This window comes from Myotis daubentonii, chromosome 15, assembly GCF_963259705.1.
Source record: "Myotis daubentonii chromosome 15, mMyoDau2.1, whole genome shotgun sequence".
Classification (NCBI taxonomy): Eukaryota; Metazoa; Chordata; class Mammalia; order Chiroptera; family Vespertilionidae; genus Myotis; species Myotis daubentonii.
The window spans coordinates 18,573,493-18,598,670 of NC_081854.1; the positions used below are offsets into that span (position 1 = coordinate 18,573,493).

At 54.5% G+C, this 25,178-nt stretch overlaps 1 protein-coding gene across 3 annotated transcripts; it reads right to left on the reverse strand.

Annotated features, from left to right (window-relative positions):
• Positions 1-7,471: 7,471 nt before the first annotated feature.
• On the reverse strand, positions 7,472-24,966 carry LIPE (lipase E, hormone sensitive type). Of its 3 annotated transcripts, XM_059666422.1 has the most exons (11): positions 24,349-24,366; positions 19,148-19,223; positions 16,271-16,806; positions 14,123-14,213; positions 13,861-14,006; positions 13,508-13,693; positions 13,011-13,305; positions 12,076-12,303; positions 11,665-11,841; positions 8,457-8,878; positions 7,472-8,000 (listed from the first exon to the last, which is right to left on the reverse strand). In XM_059666422.1, the coding sequence occupies exons 3-11, from the start codon at positions 16,784-16,786 to the stop codon at positions 7,776-7,778; spliced, it is 2,286 nt and encodes a 761-aa protein (XP_059522405.1). In that variant the 5' UTR covers positions 16,787-16,806; positions 19,148-19,223; positions 24,349-24,366; the 3' UTR covers positions 7,472-7,775. The 3 variants fall into 3 exon arrangements, with proteins under 3 accessions (XP_059522405.1, XP_059522406.1, XP_059522403.1); XM_059666423.1 differs by lacking the exons at positions 19,148-19,223; positions 24,349-24,366 and adding an exon at positions 24,838-24,966; XM_059666420.1 differs by lacking the exon at positions 19,148-19,223 and having other exon boundaries at positions 24,349-24,548.
• Positions 24,967-25,178: the final 212 nt, after the last annotated feature.

Genomic DNA, 25,178 nt, shown 5'->3' on the forward strand with positions numbered 1-25,178 from the left:
GGCCAGCCCCAGAACAGGGAGCTCTGGGTGGGTCCCTGTGTCTAGGTTTTGGTGTGGTGTGTGCCTCTCTGGGTGCTGTGTCTGTGGGGATCGTCTCTGTATGTGTCACTTTGTGTGTGTCCCTGTGTTCTGGGGTGTGAAGGGGTTTTCCTATTTGCGTGTTTCTATTGGCTTCTCTGATTCTACTACCCACTGTGCGCCTGAGTTTGGGTGTGGTCTCAGCTGTCAAGGTTCTGTAATTCTGACTGGATTAAGGCTGGCATTATTGATTGAGTGGTAGCCTTGCGCAATGGACTAAAAACCTGAGTTTAAATCCTGATGGCCTCTCACTGGTTGTGAAATGTTGAGCAAATAAATAACCTGTCCTGGACCTCCAATTCCCATCTGCAAAATGGGTTGTCACAAGTAGAGTTCTTGAGAGGATTAAATGAGTTAATTCATGTAAAGTGCCTAGACTTGTGCCTGGCACATAGGAAATACTTTGTGTTCATGATACTGATGATGATGATGATGATGATGATCTGTTCGAGCTGCTGGGGATACAACAGTAAATAAAACCAAGTCTTAGTTCACAGTTCGCGTAGGAACTGGCTGGATGTCCATCAGTGACTGGCATGTAACTGCATGATGGGGGTATCTGTGTTGCATGTGGGATAGGATATTTCTGGATGTGTTGTCTGCAGTGATTCTGAGATTGTGTGCCTATGTTTGTGTTGGTAGGCGATTGCATGTGTTGTGTGTGTGATTCTCTGATTGTGTGGGTGTAAATGCAAGATTACCTCAGGCACATGTCGTAAGGGCACGTGTTCTGTGTGCTCTTGCATTTCTGACTCTGAGGTGCTAGTACTGTGTCTTATCTGGGGCCCTGCGAGGTCGGCACCTTCCAAAGTGAGCCTCAGTTTCTCCCTAGTGGGATGGGGGGTCCAATGGCTTTGGGAGAAACACCGGTGAAAGGGAAGGTGGGAGGAGGTGAGGGAGACCAGGGGGCGGCTGAAGAGTGAAACATGTTGGGGACACGAGAGATGGCAGGATGGGGCCAGAAGGAGAGATGCATAGAGCGATGTGGATGTTGTCCATCCACTCCATTAGCATTGGTCGAGCCCCTGGCGGAGCCAGGACTCTGGTGGGCACTGGTTCAAGGTCTGGGGGAAAGTAGAGAGACCCAGAGAGTGAAGACCCACCAGCAAAGTTGTTGCTGCTCCGGGTGCCTCATCTGTCTCCACGAGGAACTTGGCAATAGTTCTGAGTGATGGAGACTCAGCGATGGAGAGGGACAGAGAGGGCCCTGCCCCTCCGAGTCCTCTCTGAGGTCTGATCTGTCCAGATCAAAGAGGCTGTGGGGGAAAGGCTCCTCCCAGGCCCAGGGCACCCCCATGAATCATTTTCTTATCATCTCCTAATAGGATAATGACACAGCTGCTCCCTGTAATCACTGTTTTTGACCCCAACCAGGCCAAATGCCCAGAGCAAGAAGGGCTGGACGGCATGGTATGTGGGAGTCAGGGTAGGAAATACCGAGAGTCCCCATCTTGGTCTTTCCTCCTCCAGGACCCGGGAGCCTTGTCCCCTGAAGGCCCCTCCCCCCCCCAGCTCCCCCCGCAGTGTCCTGGCTCTCAGCTCCTCTCCTCCCTCCCTTGTTTATCTTTTCTTCCCTCCCTGGGTCTGTGTTTATCTGTTTATCACCATCTGTGTTTTGTGTCTCTCCTGTCTCTTTACATTTTGATTCTCTCTCCCTGGGTGTCAATTTCCTCTCTTGTAAAATGGGGATTATAATAATAATCCAATCTCTTAGATCTGTTATGAAGAAGATATGAGATAATTGTGTAAAATGCTTAGCACAGAACCTGGGCCACAGTAAACTCCATTCAAGAACTCCATCATTAATTTCAAAATCCTAGTCTCTCCATTCCTGTCTGTGCTTTTCTTTTCGTCTCCACGTGAGTTTCAAGTCTCCTCCCACTCCGTGGGTTCCTTTCGCAGACAGCACCCTGCCCCTGACTTCCCTTTCTGGGACGAGGAAGGGCATATTGAGGTCAGAGCTTCTCCTAAGCCTCTACATCATCTCTAGTCAAGCCCCACCTCACAACCCGAACACTTGCTTGGCTCCAATCCCATAGGAGCCACATAAAATACTGAACTTCAAATCTGTCATCCGTGGGCAGGCCAGTGACTCTTGGGACCAAGGAGTCCCCATCCCTAGACCCCAACCTTTCAGGTTCCCAGTTCCCTCCTCCCTCAGAATCCAGGAGTTCAGGCTCTCAGCCTTCTCCTCCTCCCAGACCCAGAAGTCTAGGCCCCTAGTTACTCCTCCGCATCCCCTCCTCCCTCGGGTCCCCAGCCTTCTCACTGGGGGGGACGGGACGGGGATTAGGGGGGAGGGGGAGGGGGAGGAGGGACCCGAAGGAGGGCTCTCAGTCTCCCTCCTTCCTTAGGACCCAGGGTCATGCCAGCGAACAGTCGAGGTTCATGCAGCCAGAAACCCCACTGACTTCGCTCTTCTGCAGTGCAACACGCTCTCAGCTACCTCCCGGGTGGTTCTGCCAGAGGCGGGCCTGACACGGAGCCCCGCTGTGATAAGCTACTCGTGACGTCGTTCACTATTATCCGGCCGATAGACACTCGCCTCCGACTAGCCTGGGCCACTCAGAGCGCGCTCCTTCGTGGGCGGGCCCCGCGCGTCCTGCCGGTCTGCCAATCGCCGGGGCACCGGGGGTGGGGGTGGGGGGAGTCCCGGGGGCTCCGCGGGAACTGCGACCGGAGGAGAGAGCAGGCTCTGGGGGTCCGGCCGGGTGCCCCGTGTTGGGATTCCGGACTTAGCTCGGGGGGAAGCAGTGGGCGTGGTGAGGCTTGAAGTGGAGTTTAGGTGGGTCCCCGCCCATTTTGCTTTGTTAGAGAAACTGAATCTCAGATATTCTCCCGTCCATTCCATTTCTCCCACCCTAAATCTGATTTTTTTAATAAAGATTTAATATATTTTATTGATTTTTTACAGAGAGGAAGGGAGAGAGATAGTTAGAAACATCGATGAGAGAGAAACATCGATCAGCCGCCTCCTGCACATCTCCCACTGGGGATGTGCCCGCAACCCAGGTACATGCCCCGACCGGAATCGAACCTGGGACCCTTCAGTCCGCAAGCCGATGCTCTATCCACTGAGCCAAACCGGTTTTGGCAAATCTGATTCTTCTTGTCTGCACCTCTCTGCCCTGCCCACCGGTCCGTTCAGTCCTTCCTACCTTCATTGATTCTCTCACTGATTTCCTCATATAACCCCCACACCACCCATTCACACTTTCACCCACCCACTTAAATATTTCCGGAGGCTTCCAGTGCGCCCGTCTTCATGCTGGGCAGTGGTGGTGACCAAGGTGAGTCAGGCCTGGGTCAGATGGCAGAGCAGACGCACACAGTGATGTGCAGGAATGTGCAGAGGTAAGGGTCTTTTGGGGTTTGGTGAGTCAGGAAAGGGTTTCCAGAGGGGCCATTGCAGCTGGATCTTGGAGGAGCAGGAGGTGCCAAGCAAGGGTGCAGGACAGCCAGTGGGGAGGGCATTTCGGCATGAGCGAAGACAGGGAGGCATGCAAGAGTATTACTGCCTGGCCCAGCTAGGGGTTCGTTGGTTCAGGGTGGACCTATGAACCAGGAGGTCATGGTTGGATTCTGGGTCAGGGTACATGCTCCGGTTGCAGGCTCAAACCCCAGTAGGGGGTGTGCAGGAGGCAGTTGATCAATGATTCTCTCTCATCAGTGATGTTTCTCTCTCCCTCTCCCTTCCTCTCTGAAATCAATAATATACAATATATATAGCATTACTGTCTGTAGGTGCCCAGGCAGAAGGCCAGTCAGACTGAAGAGGATGAAGAGGTGGACAGAGGCCATGCTGAGGAGCTTGACTTTGTTTGGGGGGCCAGGAGCAGGTATTAGGATGCCATGGAGGGTTTAGAGCAGCCGTGGGCAAACTACGGCCCGTTTGAAATGAATAAAACTAAAAAAAAAAAAAAAAAAAAAAAAAAAAGACCGTACCCCTTTATGTAATGATGTTTACTTTGAATTTATATTAGTTCACACAAACACTCCATCCATGCTTTTGTCCCGGCCCTCCGGTCCAGTTTAAGAACCCACTGTGGCCCTCGAGTCAAAAAGTTTGCCCACCCCTGGTTTAGAGCACGGGAGGACTGAGTCAGAGCTAGAGCCAGAACTGGAGGAATGAAACTGGAAGCCAGTAGTCCTGAAGGTGGATTGTGGAGGGACTCAGGTGGGAGAGGGGGGAGCCTGGATTAGGCCAGAGGCTGAAGGGAAAAGGCAGGAGGCAGAAAGAATAGATGAGGCTTGATGGGCTGTGGGGTGGAGGGGTTGTCCAGGACAAGAACAGTCCTCTGGCCTGGTGGGCTGGGGGAGGATGAGATAGGGACAGGAAAGAAGAGCAGGTTGGTGGTGATGACTGGGCAGAGATGAGCAAGGGGTCCAATGAGCTGGACAAGAGGATCTGTGGCTCAGGCCAATGGGTCTGGAGCTTCTGGGCTATGGCTCCCTCCCCCATCGCAGGACCTGAATCAGAAATCACTTGGATGAATGAGGGTCTCTGTGATGTGAGGGTCCTCCTCTCCCCATCTCTTCAGGAAACTGCTGTCTTGTGTTTCTGCATCTTCCCTCCCTCCCTCCCTCCCTCCCTTCCCTGGCAGCATGAAAACATATTCCATCACCTCTAAACACACACACACACACACACTCACACCATGAATTAGCTTTCATCCCTTTTATAGCTAAAGACTTGTACCCACCAGCTCAATATCTTACCTTCTACTCCATCCTCACCCCTCCACATCTGGCTGCCCACCTCCCATGGCCCTGCAGCAGCTCTGTACAAGGTCATCAAGGACCCGCCACTCATTGCTGAGGCCTGAGGGTAACATTTGGGTTCTCATCCGACATAGATCACTCCCACCCCTAACATTCCCCTTTGCTCTGTATCCTCTTCTTTCCTGGTCAGCTTCTTCCCTCTCCAGCTACTTAGAGCCCTCCAGGGTTCTCCCTGCACTGCCTGCCCTTTACTGAGGGCCATGGTCCTCAGGGCTCTGTCTGTCTGTTCCAGCCTCTGCTCATCTCACCTGCCCCTTTTCCTAGAAAGGTTCCAGTCCCTCAGCTTTAGTCAGACGTGAGCAGCTAGCCTACTCTCCTGCATGTCCCTCTGGATAGTCTCATTAAGACTTTTTAAAAAAGACATTCCCCACTTTTATTCCTTCTCTTTTAAAAAACCCCCAACATTTTAATTATTTATTTATTTTTATTGATTTCAGAGAGGAAGAGATAGAAACATCAATGATGAGAGAGAATCATTGATTGGCTGCCTCCTGCATGCCCCCACCCACTTGGGCATGGAGCCCAAAACCTGGGCATGTGCCCTGACTGGGAATTGAACCATGACCTCCTGGTTCATGGGTCAATGCTCAATCACTGAGCTACTGGCGTGGCTCAGTAAGACCTTTTTGATCTTTCTGTGTGCAAAATAGCCCTCCAGTCCCTCCAACCCCCTCACACACACTAGAGCCTCCTCCCCGTAGAGACAGCCTAACTGTCCACCTACTGCTCTGGCCAGACCTGAGTTTCACCTTATTCTCCTGTCACCTCTGGTTCTACACTTAAGTCCTGTTCATCCAATCTAAGTTACGGCTGGCTCTGGTATCTGCTCCACCCCTACTCCCACGCCCTACCCTCCATACCCTCTGCCCCTGCTCAGGTCTTGTCTTCCCTGGCTCCATCCTCCTTTGCCTCCAGGGCTCCATTCTTGCCCTTTTCAGTGCCACAAGCTGATCCCGCCCTCCCCTGCTCAAAGCCTCGCACTGCCCTCCGGTTATAGTCCAAATTGCATGCCAGGTCCTTCAGGATTGCTCCGGTTGACCATGCCATGTCCCTCAGGCCACTCCCCACTTTGCACCAGACCTTCTGTCGGGCAGAGGCCTTGATCACTGTCCACTGGCTCTGACAACCTTGCATGTTTCATCTGCTTAGCAAACTTGTACTGCCCTAGCTGGTTTGGCTCAGAGAATAGAGCATTGGCCTGAGGACTGAAGGGTCCCAGGTTTGATTCCAGTAAGGGCACATGCCTGGGTTGTGGGCTCGATCCCCAGAAGGGGGCGTGAGGAGGCAGCTGATCAATGATTCTCTCTTATCATTGATACTAGGGGCCCGGTGCACGAAATTCGTGCACTGGGTGTGTGTGTGGGGGAGTGTCCCTCAGCCCAGCCTGCCCCCTCTCACATACTGGGAGCCCTCAGGCGTTGACCCCCATCACCCTCCAATCGCAGGATCGGCCCCTTGCCCAGGCCTGACTCCTCTGGCTTAGGTGTCCGGCCCTGGCAGCGGGGACCCGCAGCTGCAGCGGCCCCACGATCGTGGGCTTCGCTTTAGGCCCAGGCAAGGGGCCCCTAGCTCCCGGGACTGCCAGCTTCGACCGTGCCCAGCTCCCATTGCTGGCTCCACCCCTACTTCCTGCTATCACTGGCCAGGGTGGAAAAGGCGCCTGATTCTCCGATCATGGCTGGGGGGCAGGGCAAAGGTGGCCCCAGGGCCGCCTTTGCCCTGCCCCCCAGCTCTTAGCTCCCCCCTGGGTTTCTGATCACTGTCAGTGGCAGGGGGCTTCTTCCTGCTTTCCCTTTCGCCTCCCTGCATTGTGCCTACATATGCAAATTAACCGCCATCTTGTTGGTAGTTAACTGCCAATCTTAGTTGGCAGTTAATTTACATATAGCCCTGATTAGCCAATGAAAAGGGTAGCTCGTACGCCAATTACCATTTTCTCTTTTATTAGTGTTGATTTCTCTCTCTCTCTCCCTTCCTCTCTGAAATCAATAAAAATGTATTAAAAACAAACAAACTTGCGTTCATCCTTTAAGGCCAATCATGGATCACCTCCTCTGTGAAGCCCTCCCTGACTACTACAGGTGGAGTCCTTGATGGGGGCTGTGACAGCCTGTGTTTGCATCCATTCTCCATCCTCCATCCTCCCTGAGTCCCTTGAGTGTAGGCTGTGGATTGAAACCATCCCTGCTCCAAACCCAGAGCCTTCAAAAGGGTGAGGTCACAGAGTCTTGGCTGAGGGACTGAGTGACTGTCACAGCTGGGCAGAGCTGGGGCCTCCAGAATTTTGGGTGACCATTTTGTGTCTGGTGTCTTGTTAGCTTTGTTCCACTTCTCTCTGGGGTGTGGGTTTCCTTCTCCTGGTGGGCGCTGGGGTTGGGTTGCGAAAGGGAAGTAGCTAAGAACCCAGAGTCCTCTGGGCTCCACCTGGATTAAAGCTGTGGGGCGGTGGATCTCCCTGCACCCGAGAACCCAGGCCCACAGGCCCTCCTTCAGAATCCAGAAGTTGCCCCCGCGGCCTTCAACTCTCCAGTCCTAGGTTTCTCATTCCCAGCAGCTGAGTCCGATGCTGCCCCCTGATGGACAACACCGCCCCTATTTGCAAGAGGCCAAACCAATTAAGTACTTTTATTTACAAACAAAAACAAACCCACCCGCAGGTAGGGCCAGGCCCCGCCCCAGCACCGCTGGAAGGCCGTGGTGGAGTGCAGGTCCGGCTGTGACTGGTCTGCGTGCGCCCCTTCCTCCCGGCCCTCCCGCACCGTCCGACTTAAGGCACAGCCCACCCCGCCCGCGGCCCCTCGGGGCGGATGCGGTACAGTATTCACTAAGGCTGCCGAGGCAGGTGGGAACAAGAGGCCTTTAGTGCCGCCCCCGCTCCCGCCCCCCCGGACCGCGCGGCCCGGCTGGTCCCAGGCTCAGACCGGTGCGGCGGGCGCGGTGGTGCCGGGCGGAGTGAGGACCAGGCGGATGCGCTCCACACACAGCGCGGCGGCCTGCCGCGTCTCCCGGCACAGCGCCGCCAGGCTCAGGAAGCCGTGCGGCAGGTCCTCCACCACGCGCAGCGTCACGGGCTTGCCCAGGCTGCGCAGCCGCCGCGCGAACATGACGGAGTCGTCCAGCATGGGGTCCAGCGCACATGCCTGCGGGACAGTGGGGGTGAGGGGCAGGGACGCGTGCGTGAACCAAGGGTGTGTGTGTGTGTGTGTGTGTGTGTGTGTGTGTGAAACACGTGGACAAGGGGGCAGACAGAGGAGGGAGACATGGGAGGCCAGAGGAGGGAGAGGTGGAGGGATGGTGGGGAGTTGCAGAATGAGTTTAACTGGGCTCCCTGACCTCTGCCGGCTCCTCCTTCCCCCAGGACCCACTGTTCCCTTCCCCTGACGCTCCAAGCCCTGTGGCTGCCCCACGGCCCCATGGTGCCGAGCCAGATTGCAAAAGAAAACCGCAGCCCTGACTCCCTTCCATTCTTCCATTGCCAGGCGTTCCTTCCTGGGGGCATAGCTGTCCCTTGGGGCCAGGCTACTGACCCCCCCCCCCCCCCTCCCGGGAGCTCTCATCCCACCCACCCTCCTCGCTGCTCCCTGTCTGGCACTCACCACGATGTGTACAGGCGGTAGGGTCTGCAGCATGCTCTCAGGTGCCAGCAGCGGTGACATGAAGGGGTTCTTGGCGATGGGCGATGAGTAGATGGGCATCTGAGTGGGGCCTTGGCTGGAGCGCCTCGGGCGGAAGCCCTTAGGGAAAGTGGCACGAATTCCCCGGCCTCTGTCCTCAGGGCTCAGCTCATCTTGGGCCTCAGCCTCCTCTGATGTGTCCTCACACCGGAGTAAGAAGTTGACGTCTGAGGACTTGGAAGGACCAAGTGTCTCCGCAGACAGGGACAGCTCAGAGGTGCCTGATGTTTCAGAGCTGCTCTTGAGACTCAGGTCATGCAGTGTCAGGTTCTTGAGGGAGTCCGTGCCCTGTGGGTCCTCAGGCTGGTCCAGCGCTGCTTCAGACACACTGCGCCGCATAGACTCTGTGAGAGGAGCAGGGTCAGGGCCGGCTGGGGCTGCAGGTTGGCCAGCTGTGTTGGCTGGGTGTGTGGGAGGCTGGCAGGGAAGGTCACAGGAAAGGCAGAGACCTCTGGAGGAGGAGTTGCATCCTAGGGCTGTGGAGACCTGGAGTGTTCCCCCAGACACCCTCCTTAGGGTGGGGGGTGGGAACTCAGGTGCCCAGGCTGCAACTTCAAGGGAGAGGCGGGAAGAGTTGTGTGGTCCTGGAAGTGGGGCCTTGTTCCAGTGGAGGTGTGTGTGTGTGTGTGTGTGTGGTGACTGGGAAGGTTAAGAGCAAGTCACTTTACCTCTGGGAGTTTCAGTTTCCTCATTTGTACAAAGTGTATAAAAATAATCTTTACCTCATAGGAGGTGCTGAGGATTCAGTGGGATAAGATATTGGATTAAGTTCTGCTGTTTTATTTTTTTTTTTTTTTTTTTTTTTTTTTTTTTTTTAACGATTACTCATTTATTTTAGCCCTTTGTTTTTTTTTGTTTTTTTGTTTGTTTTTTTTATTGCTTAAAGTATTACAAAGGGTATTACATATGTATCCATTTTATCCCCCCGCCCTAGACAGTCCCCTAGCCTCCCCTATCACCCAGTGTCTTATGTCCATTGGTTATGCTTATATGCATGCATACAAGTCCTTTAGTTGATCTCTTACCCCACTACCTCCTGCCCCCCAACCCTCCCCGGCCTTCCCGCTGCAGTTTGACAATCTGTTTGAGGCAGCTCTGCCTCTGTATCTATTATTGTTCAAAAGTTTATAATGGTCTCTATTGTCCATGAATGAGTGAGATCATGTGGTATTTTTCCTTTATTGACTGGCTTATTTCACTTAGCATAATGCTCTCCAGTTCCATCCATGAAGTTGCAAATGGTAAGAGTTCCTTCCTTTTTACTTCTGCTGTTTTATTACCAGGCCTGACACCCTGTTCCAGCAGCCTCCTGGCCCAGCAATCTTTTTATGGCTGTTTGACACTGAGCGTATGAATGGATCAAAGTGGAATAAGGCCCGCAGGTCTACATGGCTTTAAAGGAGGCTAAAGAGGGAGCTAAAAAGAATCTTGGGGGCATATTAGATTCCCAGGGATCCCACACCTGTAGCCACACAGATCTACTGCCAAAACGTCCATTATATCCTTCAGTTTTATCCCTTGCCTTTGAGTGACCACGCAACAAGTACCCAAATGATACTACAGATGTGCCCCTGGCCTATCCTGTGTGCCCACCTTGGCCTCTGGTCCCTTAATTTTATCAGACCCAGGATGCTATTTATCACTAGGGCCAAGACCTATATTTTTCAGTCTTTATAAATCCATGGAGGCAAAATGCAAGATATAAAAATAACTGCATAAGTGCTCTGTGACCCAAGGGTCACTGGAACAGAACTATTGACTACTAGAGTCATAGAGTCCAGCTAGTCAGGGGTGCTGGCATCCTCTAAGACAGTGGTTCTCAACCTTCCTAATGCTGCGACCCTTTAATACTGTTCCTCATGTTGTGGTGACCCCCAACCATAACATTATTTTCGTTGCTACTTCATAACTGTAATTTTGCTATTGTTTTGAATCGTAATGTAAATATCTGATATGCAGGATGTATTTTCATTGTTACAAATGGAACATAATTAAAGCATAGTGATTAATCACAAAAACAATATGTAATTATATATGTGTTTTCCGATGGTCTTAGGCGACCCCTGTGAAAGGGTCGTTTGACCCCCAAAGGGGTCGCGACCCACAGATTGAGAACCGCTGCTCTAAGAGCACCTACTGTGTACCAGTAGGTATTTTGCTGGGTGCTTGGAATGAATGGTGCATGCAGTCCTTATGAGGCAGGCACTTCTACTGTAGCCATTTCACAAGGAACAAAGCAAGGCTCACATCACCCAGCAAGTACCTGGTATAGTAGGGAGTTAGACTGGCGGTGTGTCTGCAGGGGGCTCCAGGGGCTGTACCTGTTACCTTTATCCTATAAGAAAAACTCCAGTGCTCAATGGTCCATGTGCCTAAAATGCAAATCCCTTTTGATTTTGTGTATATTTATTTGCATCCATTTGACTATCTTAAAAACCAAAACTTAATTTAAAATAAAACAACTAACTGGAATAATTTTCTGAGTATTCATATACTTTTGAATATGCATTCCTATTACCCAGAAAATACTGTTGATTTGTGAGAGATAGAAAATAAGTTGAGTTGGTTATGCTTTAAAATCCTTAAAATGTTAAAGGTGGGACAAAATGGATTCCTGGATGGAAGTGACTTTGGGCTGCCTGAGTGTGCGGCCACGCACCCAAGGCTGGGAATCTCCTCCTCTTCCCGAGGTCCATCCAGTTTGCCGATCTCCCTGCCCAGCCTCCCAGGTTAGCTTCTGCAGCAGGGATATTACCCCCATGTGCCTCTGTTTAAAGTCTGGAAAGAATCTAAGAGGGCTGACCTCCACCTGAGGGCCCTCCTGGGACATGCCTTCTGAGCATTTACTGAGGGCCCTTTCTGGGAAAGGCTGTTTGGAAAGTTAAATCTTATAGTTCCTGGGACTGAGGTGACCTGGGGCCAGAAATCCTTGAATTCCCAGGCTGTGGACTGTTATGGAAAATCAAGGCTTTGTGGTAGGGACCAGGACAGATACGGGGCAGAACCGGGAAGGTGATCTCTGCTTCCTTGAGGGCCTCAGGGCACAGCCTCTTCCACCCTCGGATCTTGTGGTGTGCCAGGCTGTCCCTCCTGGGCATGCTGGATGGGCGTGTGGGGAGGCTTCATTTACCTGCTATGGGCACTGAGTCTCGGGGCGTCTTGCGCCCACTCAGCTCCAGGAAGGAGTTGAGCCACGAGGAAGCTCCCAGGCGGAGGTCCCGGAAGAGCAGGGCTGTGTCCCGCTGAACCAGCCCCATCATGCCCAGTGCCTTCTGGTCTGAGTTGGAGGGCTCCTCTGTCTCCCCACCTGCGGAGTGTATGTGGGGGCTGGGTTGGTGGTCTCTTCTCTTTCTGGACCCAGTCTCAACCCCAGAGCTTCAGGAATCTATGCCCCTGGGAACACAGGAATAGCTGATGGCTTCAGTAGGAGTCTTAGATTTTTGTCGTCAGTCCCTCCTCAGACCCAGGAGACTGGGCTCTAGCCCCTGCCCCTGCCGGCCCTGGGCATCCTGACCCCCCAGGTCCCAGCGCTGGGCCTTACCAGCATAGGCACTGACACACTTGGAAAGCACGCTGAGGGGCAGCAGGGGGTCCATGAGGCTCAGAAGGCGGGAGGGAGAGGCGGTGGGCTGCAGCATTGTGGCTGGATAGGCTGCCATGATGCCGTCTGGCACCCGCACCCCGTAGGCTGCTGCCCGAAGGGAGACGGTGAAGCAGAGGTTCCCGCCTGCACTGTCCCCTGCGAGGCATATCCGCTCGCCTGTTGAGCCTGGTTTGGAGAGGGGCTTGGTCAAGCCTGGCAGGGAGGAATACAGCTCTGGTCCAGGAGCATTGGGCTCTCAGAGCGGGGCTGTGCAACCCTAGGGTCAGAGACTGGTAAACAGAGGCAGGGACTTGGACCTATTTGGAGGATAGTGACCAGAGAATCAGGCTGACGTAGGACATGGAGAGGCCTGGAGATCAGTAGGCTGTGAGGAAGCTTGGGAGGCTGGAAGCAAGGTGGGGGTGGGAGTGAGAGGAGAGGGAGGGAGGGGCATCTGAGGCCAGGAAATGGAAGCCAGGGTTCAGGCTGACAAGGGGCCATGGGCTCTGTGGCATGGGCACAGTCCCATCCTGCTCTGTGCCTCCCAAAATGTCGGAAGTGGAATGTCAGAGGAGCTGGAACAAATGGGCTGGAGACATGGGGAAACAGGAAAGAAAAGGTCGGAGGAGATTACCACGGGGGAGCTGGGGGGATGGAGTGTCAGGGCTGGAGTGGGGAGGAGGAAGTGGTTGATGGAAAGTTGGGTGAGCAGTGGGGCAATGGGGACAGCGCTGAGGCAGAGATGGAGGAGTGGGCAGTGGCGGGCGGCCAGGTGGCACAGATGGAAGGGGAGGCAGGGGGTGAAGATTGAGGCTTGAGAAACAAGATGCTCACTCCCCTGCAGTGTGGGCTGGGGCAGGAAGAGAGTGAGTGGCAGTGAGGGCTGGGCTCACCGAGCAGCGCGCAGTTCTTGATGGCCCAGCAGTAGGCGTAGAAGCACTCCTCCAGCGCGCGGGGGAAGGGGGCCTCTGGGGCCAGGGAGTAGTCGATGGAGAGGATGGGGACGCCCAGCTCCTGGGCCCAGGTCTTGAGGTAGGGCTCGTGGGACTTGGAAGTCTGGGCCACAAAGCCACCACCGTGGATATGCACAACCAGGTACCGAGAGCGGGGTGCCTGCTGTGGGCGTGGCCAAAGCTCCAGGGTCCGAGGACCCTCAGACTTCACCAGGCTGCTGAGCTCCTCACTGTCCTGGGGGTGAGGGAGGAGGAGGAGGGTGAAGCTGGGGCAGCCTGCCTAGGCCGCCCCCCACCAAGGGGATGTACTCAGAGAGACAGGAGGGGAGCAGGTGTGAGCACTGAGAGTTGAGACAGCATGGAGGGAAAAAAGAAGGGCATCGGGGTGAGGGTGCCCCTTGCTCTGTACCTGTTCCTGGCTGAGGCAGGGGCCCTACCTGTCCTTCACGAAGGTCATAGGAGATGAGCCTGACGAGGACTGGTGCAGGGCCCATGTGGGCCAAGGGGGGTGGGATGGTAACTGTACGTTTGGGGTCAGTGGTCAGTGGCATTTCAAAGGCCTCCGGTGGCAGGCTGAGCAGGCGGCTTACCCTCACGGTGGCTGATGCCATGTTTGCTAGAGACTGGTGGGAGGAAACAGAAAGGGCACTGGGGATGGGCAGCTTGAGCCCCAGTTATTCCCTCATGTGCCATCCCTGGGCCTGGAGCCCTGCAGAGACCTGATGTGGTCTCTGGGCCCCTGTGTCCCCTTTTTGTAACGGGTTAGGGCCCTATCAGGCCCCATGCTCACCGATAGCACCTCGATCTCGGTGATATTCCAAAAGGCTTTCCAGAAATGCACGTCCAGGTTCTGAGTGATGCGCTCAAACTCAGCCCCACGCAGCTCTGGGTCGATAGCAAAGCGGCCACCGGTGAAGAGGGAGCTGGCGGCCACACCTGGGGGTCGGGAGGGTGTCAGGAGGCCCAGGCAGGTCAGGCTGTAGGGGCAGGGACAGGGAGGGGGACGGGAGGGCAGGGGTGGTGCAGGCAGGGCCCGGCTGGCCAGGACTCACTGAGGCCGGTTTCGTTGCGTTTGTAGTGCTCCCCAAAGGACACCAGCCCGATGGAGAGGGTCTGCAGGAATGGCCTGATGGCGGGCGTGAACTGTGGAGAGATGTTGCTGTCATCCACTGCCCAGGAGAGGGACTAGGGGCAGGCAGGAGTGAGGGGCAGTCATTCAACAAACATTTACTGAGCTCCTACTGTGTGTCAGGCACTGCTCTAGGCACATGCCATATAATGTCAAGTAATGACTAATGCTTTTAAAGACAGTAGGTGGAGGGGACATAGAATGATGACTAGGGTTTAGGCTACTTAGATGGTCTCCAGGAGGGGACTTGAGGAGGGACCCAAATGAAGTGAGGGAAGACTGTTCCTTGCAGAGAGCACGGAAAGTGCAAAGGCTTTGAGGCGGGCCTTGCTCAGCGTGGATAAGGAAACCTGGGGCCATTGTGGCTGGAGCAGGGTGACTGGGGGTGGAGAGGGTCAGGGTGAGGTCAGAGAAGCAAAGTGGGTTCACACAGGGCCTGAGAAATTTAGATTTATTCCAGATGTGGGGTGGAGCCACTGGAGAATTGTGAGCTGGGAGTAAGGTGATGTAGGGATTTCCTGAAAGTCAGTGAGGACAGAGATGAGGTGTGGACAGCAATGGGGATCAGTTACAGGTCAACAGGAAGACAGATGGGAGATGGTCAAAGATAGGGCCAGAGATCTTGAGGCAGAAAGACAGCCAAAGGGGAGACAGTACCTGAGAGAGAAGCCAGGCAGCTTAGGGAAGACAGAGGATGGGGAGACAAGATCAGAGGGAAAAAAGCCACAGGAGGTGGGCACAGGGCCAGCAGGGTTCTTCTGTTCATTCAGCAAATACTGAGCACTAGGCACTGGGCTGGAGCAGGGGCTGAGCAAGACCCAGACAAGGGAGACCTCTGCTCTCTTGGGGCTGACATTTTACAGGGGGAGGCTGTCCTGCAACAGTTGGGCCCTCAGAGTAGCTGCCAGGCTTGGCCCTCCCCCTGGCCGGGGGCCCAGTAGGCCAGAGAGCACAGGGGTGCCTGGCCACTGTGGCTGGTTGCTGGCTCAAGTGGCCCTAGGATCTCTCTCCCGTGACTTGAAGGTCATGGCCAGTACATAGGGAGGAGCTGGCTGGCCCAGCTGGGCTGATCAATATTTGTGGGTTCAGCTTAGGTGAGGGGGAGTTTCCAGGAACACCCAGGCTGGGTCACTGAAGACGGGCTGCCCCACAGGGAAATGGGGAATGGTGGGTGGGATACAGTCTGAGAAACTGCTAACCTCAGCTATCACCTAAGTGGGGGGAGGCCATGAGAGGGTCTGAAAGGGGCTATAGATACTCCTGGTGAGGTTCCCTGATGTGGCTGGGGGACTAGGGGATCCGGCACTGACCCCAGTGAGGGGCAATTGGGTCTCTGCTCTGAGCCTGGTGCCCCAAGGGTCCCCCCATTCTCTGAGTCCACAAACTACTTTTCCTATGAATTGGAAGGCCTCCTTATTGCCTCCCTCTTAGTGCTGAGATGAGCTGTCTCCCTGAGAGTGGTTTGGAGTGAGCAGAGGGTAGAAGGCCTGCAGCGGGCAGAAGTCAAGGTCCTAGTTCAGGGAGGAGAGGGGTTGAGACCAGGTTTTCCTGTCACCAACTTAGATCTGCTCCTTGGCCCTACTCTAAGCCTGAAAATCCTGATTCTACAGCTCCTCAGGTGAGTCCAAAAGTCCAGGCAGACCTGGGTACAGTTGAACCTCTGTAAAACGGGGCTCACACCCCTCCTCCTCCCTTCCAGGCATCCAGGGATGCACTTACGAATGGGCCTTTGAGAACAATACTGACTATCCTCTTGGGGGTCTCAAATGATCTCAGGGGCCAGAGAGGTAACATAAAAGAGTGAATGGATCTCCTGGGTATAGGACCATGGAGAACAGTGGGGAACTTGGTGCAAAAGCTATGCAAATGAAAGATTTCTTTCGACATGGTGGATGCAGCCTGGGGCCACATGTTTGAGGTCCTGGTGTAGCTCGGTCTAGGCCCCAGACGCTTCCCTTTCTGTTTCCGCAGTTCTCTGAACCCATGGCCCCGTGGGTATTCTACACTATTGGGCCAGACGAGGGGCCACCAGATGCCTCACTGTGGGTCCAGGGCGGGGCAGGGGGCTCACCTGGAAGCCCAGGCAGCGGCCGTAGAAACAGCCCTTGTGCAGGGTGACATACTCGCGCAGGAAGTCTGTGGTGAGTCCTTCGTCGCCCTCGAAGAAGAGTCCCCCTGGCCGGTTGGTGGCCAGCAGGCGCTGGGCGTAGTAGGTCAGAGCTCGGAGCTGGGTGAGGGCGGCCAGGTAGGCCTCGAGCTCAGCCAGGTTGTGGCTGGTACGGAAGAAGATGCTGCGGCGGTTGGAGGCCACGTAGCGTGATTTGTGCAGCAGGTGCGCCATGCAGCAGCGGGCTGTGTGCACCAGGCTGCGGTACCCATTGGCCGGTGTTTCTGCATCCAGGTCAAAGAGGTGTGCCACGCCCAGCAGGCGGCCCAGGGCTGGCTCCAGCCCCAGCGCCTGCTCCCGAACACCTGCAAAGACACTTGACAGCCGCCGTGCCGTTTCCCCGGGGCCCTGGCTGGAGAAGAAGGCCATGTTGTCCTCCGCCAGAGTCACCAGCGACTGTGTCATCGTGCGTAAGTCCATGTTGTGTATGAGCTGCAAGGCTGGGGGCAGTGGAGAGGCTCATTAAGCAGGGTTGGATCACACCTTGCTCAGCTGGGCCCTGGGCTCCAGAAGTCCAGGCTCTATCCCCTTCCTCCCTCAGATCCACACATCAGAATCCAACCTCCTCCTTTAGGCCCAACAGTGGAGCCTAGGTACCCAGACCTGTTCCTCCTCAGGAGCCAGGAGTGCAGACTCTCAGCCTGTCCTTCCTCAGGTGTCCCTGCTCTCCCTACTGGTTCCTTTGCTCCAGTATCTCCTACACCCTAGAGCCTTCCTACCCCTTTTTTTCTTTCAAGGACCTAAGAGTTCAGGCATCTGTCCCATTTACTGTTCTTGGCCCAGGACTCCTTCTAGGTTGTCTGGACTCCAGCTGGTCCTCTCTCAGGACCAGATTTTAGGTCCTACCTCCTTAGGCCCAAGGCATTGCCCACAGGCTCTTCCCCTCCACTAGTATTTTGGAGAGTTTCTCTCTCAGCCCACCCATTCCCATTCACCTGGTGGTGTTCCAGGACCCTGGTCCCAAGCCCAATTCTCTTCCTGAACCAAGGAGTTCAGCATTCTAGCCTTACTTAAAACTGAAGAGTCATTCTTGCTCCTTCCTGGCCCCTTAAGTCTGGCTGTGGAACCCCCTCCAAACTCCAGCTCCCTTCCTGTTCCTCTGTGCAGTTCCAAAACTCCATCTCACTCCTCTCCCAGCTTGGACGCTCTGGCCTTTGGGCCTGTCCACTCCGCTTAGATTGAATGGGCCCGCTCTGCTCTTCTGCCTGGAATAACAGTACTCACACTCATCGCTATCATTGACCTTGAGTTCACTCTGTGCCAGATCCTGTGTTAAGAGCATTGTGTGTGTTTTTGTTCATTTGCTCTTGTTAACTCTCTGAGACACAGACAGCCTCAGTTTACGTTTCAGCTATTAGTGGCAGCATCCCATTATACAGGAGAGGAAACTGAGGCTCAGAGGTGTTAAAGAGCTGAAGGTTGCATTAAAAATGATAGAGCCCCAGCTGGTTTGGCTCAATGAATAGAGCATCGGCCTGCGGACTGAAGGGTCCCGGGTTCAATTCCGGTCAAGGGCACATGTCCCTGTTGCGGGCTCAATCCCCAGTAGGGGGCGTGCAGGAGGCAGCCAATCAACGATTCACTCTCATCATTGATGTTCCTCTCTGAAACCAATAAAAACATATTTTTTAAAAAATGGTAGATCCCTGGCCGGTTTTGCTTAGCGGTTTGAGTGCTGGCTTGTGGACTGAGGGTCCAGGGTGCAATTCTCAGTCAAGGGCACTCAGAGGACCATAAGAACTGCTTCACGGAGGCCGTTTGAAAATAAAGTTCCAGAGAAACAAAAGCTATTTCAGGAGGACAATGGAATTCCAGTGCATCTAAAGGATGGGGTAGCCTTCCTGTATAGAGCGGTATACCATGTTTCTTACAGTTGGTGGAACAACTTATGCTATGGCTTCACTTCCCAAGAAGCGGGGTTGACTCTAGTTATCCTCTCAGCAATCAGGTGGTTCAATTTCATTCAGTAAGCTGAGAAATAATTTGAGTTTTCCTTTAGGGATCAATATTTATTGAGTTGTACTAACTGCAACCAATAAAGCAGTCTTTAACATGAAAAAAAAAATGGTGGAGCACCCTGGCCAGATAGCTCAGTTGGTTTAGAGCAGTGGTCGGCAAACTGCGGCTCACGAGCCACATGCGGCTCTTTCACAAAATACCACGTGTGGATGCGCATGTACAGTGGAATTGAAACTTCGTGGCCATGCACAGAAGTCGGTATTTTGTGAAAGAGCCACACTCAAGGGGCCAAAGAGCTACATGTGGCTTGCGAGCCGCAGTTTGCCGACCACTGGTTTAGAGCATCATCCCAATATGCCACGACTGCAGGTTTGAGTCCCTGGTCAGGGCACACACAAGAAGCAACCAATGAATGCATAAATGAGCAACAAATCGAATTTCTATCTCTCCCTTCCTTTCTCTCTAAAAAACAAACAAAACCCAACCAACCAAACAAAAAACAGACATACATAAAAGGAGTGGAGCAGAATTCAAACCCAGATCCAGAGCCATGTCTCCCTCCCGGTGCTCTGGAGGCTGGGCCTCTAGCTCTGGCCCGCAGAAACTGACCCTCCTCACAATTGAGGGTCCCCCTTGATGGGGATGCCCTCTGTTCCAGAGACTCTTCCCCCTGGCAGCTCACCCAGCACCTTGCCTGGCTCCTGGGTTAATGGCCCCCTGCTCCCCCCAGGTGTCTCCTCTCCCTTCCAGGCCCTCGGGTTTGCCAGTGGCCATTCCAGTCTCTCAGGGCCATTCCTGTCTCTCAGCTGGCTGTGCACTCACCCTTCTAGGCCTCTTCAGAGCTTCTCCGAGAGTAGGACTGCTGGACTGTGGGACTGTGGCTTGTGCCAGTAGCAGCCTGAGGCGATAAACCCGGGGAGGGGCCCAGCCTGCCCAGGGTGTGGCCACCGATCCACCTCCCAACCCACAAGGGACAGTGAGAACCACGTGCTGTAAACAGAGCATGGAGTCCAACTCCCTGCCCCCCTGTCAGCTCCCAGCTCCAGTTTAATTCTGCTTTAGAACCTCCAGAAGTACCCAGCCCCCCTCCTCCCTCAGACCCAGGAGTTCAGGCCCCTAGCTCTCTCCTCCCTCAGACCAGGAATCCAGGCCCCCGGTCCCCTTTGGACCCAGTTGTCTTAGCCCTAGTCCTGAACAAACTGTCCCCTCTCACCCAGCCAGGCTGCCCTCCCTCTCCAGGGTGGATTCAGGGAGCAAAGGCCCCATGATCTCAGCTCCTGCCACTCCCATCCCCCCCAGGCTGGCCCTGGCAGAGCCAGCCCCAGCTGCTGGGGAAAGAGAGGGTAGCCAGCTCTGCCTGACCCTCCTGGGAGGACAAAAGCAGATTATAGGTATTTCCAAGCCCAGCTAGGGGCCTGAGCCACAGGTCCTATTGTGTGGTGTTCTCACACTGGCATCCTGTACCTGCCACAGCCTTCACAGCACATCCTGCTGTGACTGTGCTGTCTACCTCACATGTGGGGAAAGCAAGGCTGAGGGACACATGCTCCTTGCCTGGCCAGCTCTTTCTTTCTAGCCCTTCAAGAAAGAGCTTGTCATCTCCTTGAAGAAGCATTCCCTAACTGCTCATCTCTAAAGGAGATAAGCCACCCAGCACTATTTTCTGCCAACATACTTAAATTGTTCTTCCTAGAACTTTACACATTTGCAATTATACATTTGTTTGTTTACATGTGTATTATTTGTCTCTCCCCAGGGGCAGAACTGGGATTTAGAGCCGTGAAGTTTATAAGAACTATGAAGCTTACATGTGTGGAAGTGGGGCTATTTAGGTAAAGGAATATAAAATCACAAATACAAAATCAGTTACAGGATCTTGGAAGGGAATAGTGCAAATGAGGCCCTGAAGTCTCAGTGTCATTTGCTTGGCTGGAGGTGAATCCTGTCTCTCCCCCTTAAATACCCATCCCCATGAGGGCAGGCCCATCAGGGGGCCTAACACATAGTAGGTGCCCAGCAAATATTTGAAGAAGGAAGAAAAGCCCGAAGAGTCCCAGTGGAATGGAGAAGGGGCTGGATGGGAGCTTGGGAGACGACCACCCCTCCCCAGGGCAGACAAAAGATGGACAGACAGAGGCCTCTGGAGGCAACTCTAAGCTTGGTGGCTGTGACAATGGAACACTGGCCCAAACCACTCACCAGGTGATCCTGGATGAGCCTGGTTTCCTCATCTGGAAACTGCACTTGGCCATCCTGCCTGCCCCTGGGCAGCCTTTTCTACAGCTGTCTGTTTGGTGGTTCACACGTGGCCTCACCAAGGTGTGTACTGGGTCATTTTCCTCTGTGGTACCAAATGCTAGCATACTAATCAATGGACTATTTATGTGTTTGCTTTTTGTCTCCCTCATCAGTTTATAGGCTCCCTGATGGCAGGGACTTTGTTTTATTGCTGTACCTGAACCCCTTGCACAGTGCCTGGAGCATGGCCAGCATGTGGTATTTATTGCCTAATAGACTGTGGTTTCCGACTTTATAAACCCACTGTTATTTACTGCCCTCCATGCGGTAGGGCTCTTTATTGAAGATGAGGACAGAGGAGACTGGACAGAACAGTGACTTGCACAAAGCATTGGGGAATAGGCCTTCATGATTCTAGGGCTCTGCCCTTCGCCCTGGTCTAGGCAGCTCCCAGGGGGCTAGGCTGGGTGGAGCTGGCAGGAAGGGATGTTGAGATTGCCAGAAACTTGCCAAGAATCCCAGGCAGAGGGCACTGGGGCAGGGGCAGGCCCACCAGGGCCATGGGCGAGGACTGGGACAGAGGTAGGGCTGAAGGGTCCCGTTGTCTGGGCACCAGCCCTTTGCCCTAGAGAGCCACTGGGCAGCTGAATCAGGCCTGGATTTTGGCCCCTGGGGACTGAGCAGGGCAATGGAGGAAAGAAGCTGGGGGGAGGATGGAGGAAGGGCGAGGTCTGGGGCCTGGGAAGAGTAAGGGCTTCTGCACGGGAGATGCCTGGGTACAGGTGAAGAAGGGGGGCCAATGAGTGTAGCCAGTTCCCTGAGTGCTCCCACCAGAGTAAACTGTACCTGAAGGACTGACTGTAGTGTGCCAGGCACTGATCTCTTCATGTACTTTATGTGAAGTAACTCATCTTATCCTCCCCAGGATGCATGAATAAGGACTATTATCACCCCTTTTGGCAGATGAGAAACCAGGCCCAGAGAGGTGACGTGCTGCCCAAGGTCACAGAACCAGCAAGGATGGTGGCTCTGAGTGTTGCTCCTTCTCTCTGTCATGTCTTAGCTGTGTGCTTTCTGGGTGGTCAGGTGTGAGTGTGTCTGAGGTTCACATGTATGTATGTACGTACATAGGTTCGAGTCATGGCCATTATTGGTCCTGGCCTGTGTTTGTGGGTGGGTGTGTTGACATTTTTTCTCAATCTGTGCGTTTTTCTGTTTCTTGGCATATCTGAAGGCATGTTTTTATGCATGTGTCATAGTCTGCGTGTGTTTTTCTCAGCCTGTGAGAGAGACTGTGTGGGCACGTGTATGTATGAGTATGGATATATATAGATATTTGTGCGTGTGCGTGTGCGTGTGTGTGTGTGTGGTGTAAGCATCACTCCCCATTTGCTCAAGCCAGAACCCAGGGAATCATCCTGGCCATCTCCTCTCCCCATCTAATCCATCATGAAGTCCTGTCCACTCTGCCCCCTAGAAACCTCTGGAACCCGATCCTTTTCCCACCCTCCTGCTCCCATATCTGGATAACTGTAACTCATTACAGTCTCTGATTTTGCCCGTTTCAATCTTTGCTCCACATAGCAGCCAGAGGCTCTTTCTAAAACACACTCCCAACTCTCAACAGCCCAACCCCTCCTCTCAGGAAAAAGCCCCACATCCTGGACACGGTCTCCTAAAGTAGGGACCCTCTGGGACCCATGTCCGCCCAGCCTTTCTTCTTCCCCTCCCTCGATGAGCGACCTCTGTGCGTAATGTGCTGCTTTCTTGGGCCTCAGGGTTTTTGCCCATTCGGTCCCCTCTGTCCTCCCTGCCCCCCTTGCCCAAGCAGCCATCCATGGGTCCAAAGTCACCTTCTTGGGAAGCCTCCCTCTTACATTATCTCAGGAATTTCCCTCTTGTATGCAACGTAGTTTATAATTATATCTGGTTTGTGAGATTATTTGATTAATGTCTGCATCTACAGCTCCAATGTGTCTGTCCTTACCACCAAGAGCCCAGCCTTGGCCTAAATAAGTGTTCAGTGAATGTCTGATGAACGAATGTGTGAATTAAGGTTGGGGTACACAGCAATTCTGAGCTCACACACTCCCTGCCCTCAGGAGGCTGGGGGCAGCTATCTCTTTGCCCTCACTGGCCAGGTAAGAAAACCCAGGTGACCTTGTTCCCTCAGAGTCTCAGTGTCATCATTTGGGAAATAAGGTGATCATAATGACACTATTGTCATCAGGTTACTGGCAAGATCAAATTGATGACTAGGACTGCACCAGCCAGCCTGGATGCCCTTGGGGCAAGGGGTGGGGAAATGATTCACCCAACTGAGACCTGGCACCAGGGCAGGACCTCAGGAAATGAGAGGCAAATCTCAGAGCTTGGGGGAATGAACCTTTGTGAGTGGGCGGGCCCATGGATTTGTGAGGACTGGCTCAGCCCTGAGCAGGAAGTCCTGCCCAAGAGCATTCTGACTCCTCATGACAATCCCAAGTGCAACACGATGATTATTGTCCCAGTGTTACAGTTCACGCATTCCTTTACTTATTAATTCAATAAATATTTAAGTGTCTATGTGCCTGGCATAGCAGGCTCTGGAAATGCAGGGTAAACAAGGCAGACACACCCCCACTCTTAGGGAGCCTGCTGTCTAGTGGGGGGTAACTGTATTCATTCAAACCTCACCACAGCCCTACAAGTCAGGCACTCTTATCATATCCATTTTATAGCTCAAAAAGTTGAGGCAGGGAAGGAAGGAGCCTGTTGCCCAGTGTACCACAGGTTATAGCCTGAAGAACCAGGTCTCCAGTGCCCAGGTACTTAACCAAGGTCTGTACTGCCTGCCTCTGGGCACTCTGTCCTGCTTGGGATGCTGTCTTGCTATCTGACAGTCAATGCCCTCGGGCAACAGTCTGAGCCTGTCTGGGCCTGCATGTGCAGCTGGAGCCAATTCCAGTTCTATCCTTGACAGGGATGTGCAATGCAGAGTTTGGGGTCTCTGGGGCCCAGGGGCTAAGCCAGTTTCTTGTCTGCACAGGAAACTTTCCACAGGCCCTCATTTGGATTGACAAATATTCAAAACTGAGCAAGGAATTACTGCCAGCCCCTGCCCATCTCCGTTGGACTGTCTTTCAGTTAATAATGTGGCACCCTAGGAACCCGGGTGACAGACCTCCCTTCTCCTGAGGGAGAGCGTGGCAGTTCAGAAACCAACCCAGGAACCCCTCGTCCTAGAAGGAGTGGGGGCCCGGATGTCAGGCCCCAGGGAAGGGGGGCTGAAGCAAGCAGGTGACCTGACAGGAAATAGAGGGGCTGAATGAAGGCTGGGAGTACCGGTCTGGCATTTCCCTCTCTGGGGCACCTTTCCTCCTACCTTTCTCTGACTCACTCCTCAACTTCCTCTTTGGGCAACAGCTTATAAACTTCTTCCCTACTATCCTCTCAGGAGTGCCTGAGACCTGAGAACCGGGCGCTCCGACCATTTCCCAGGTGGGAAACACTGAGGGCAGGAGTTGCCCACGGCCACACAGCGAGTGCGGAGCCAGAGCGGGAACTCTGGCCCAGAAGACTGGCATTCAGGACTCTCCTCCCATGACAGCAGCGGAGCGTCCGGCAGTCTCTACGCTGGGGGTACAGTCCGCTCTCAGCATCGCCGCGTTCCCCCGCAGGGCGGCCATGGGCCAGTCCACGGACTCCCCTACTTCTCGAGCCGGTGGGTCAGTCCACTCAGTCCCCAGTCCCCCGCAGGATGTCCAAGGTTCCTTCCGGGCTGTTGCCGGCCCCCGCGTGCTCACCTTTGGCCTTGATTTTTCGCCATCGCCGGCGGCTTTGCCTCTTGGATCTCTCTTTGTCTTTCTTCGAGGCCCGGTCCCCAGGGGCCCCGGCGGGTCCCTCTTTCCCGGCTGACTCCATCAATTCTCCTCAGGTCCCCACGGGGACCAATTCCGAGCCCCACGCCCCGCCCCGAGTGCCAATCCTGTTTACACAACACCGCCGGGCCCCCATACCACCCAATCCTGGCCTTGCTCCGCTCGGGGTCCCGCCCCCTGGACTATCCGGGCCTCACCCCACCGCCGGGCCCCGCCCCCAGCTGCCGGGGCCTAAGGACTGGCCCCGCCCCCTCATACGCATCAAGGACCCGCGACCGACAAAAAATGCAGCCCTGGAGGCGGCGCAGAGCGTCCTTCTTCAGTCGGGACTAGTGGGGAGTCGCACGGTTTCTCCCTAGCGCGGAAGCCTCGGTCGGATCACATGCTGGTTCTCAGCCTTGCCCGCCCACTCACCTTCCCATGTGGGGATCCCTTAGAACGCCACCCAGCCCGCCCGCTGGCGGGGAGAGCGTGGCGCCGCGGAGCCTCCCCTTGAGGACAGGGGGCGGGCCAGGTCCTCGGGCGATTCAAAGTCGGGGCGGGCGCCAGCGCTGGAGGCGGGCTCTGCCTGCGAGCCATTGGAGGGGGAAGCCCTTCTCCCCGCCCCCTGCCTCCTAGTTCTCTCATTGCTCGGTTTCTCGCGGTTCCTTTCTCTACCTTCTCCCTCAAGAATGACAGGGAGAAGCAAGGAGAATACTAGGCGCCTGCGTAGTAGCCCCAAGACGCTGGCCAGGGGCCGGGAGGGGCGGCGGTAG

Excerpts from the sequence above, each read along its gene's own strand:
- LIPE (XM_059666420.1), bottom strand. The coding sequence starts at position 24,466 with ATGGAGTCAGCCGGGAAAGAGGGACCCGCCGGGGCCCCTGGGGACCGG. Across the intron at positions 13,306-13,507 it reads ATGACCTTCGTGAAGGACAG|GACAGTGAGGAGCTCAGCAG; the intron begins GTAGGGCCCCTG and ends CCTCACCCCCAG. Across the intron at positions 8,001-8,456 it reads TACCGCCTGTACACATCGTG|GCATGTGCGCTGGACCCCAT; the intron begins GTGAGTGCCAGA and ends ACTGTCCCGCAG.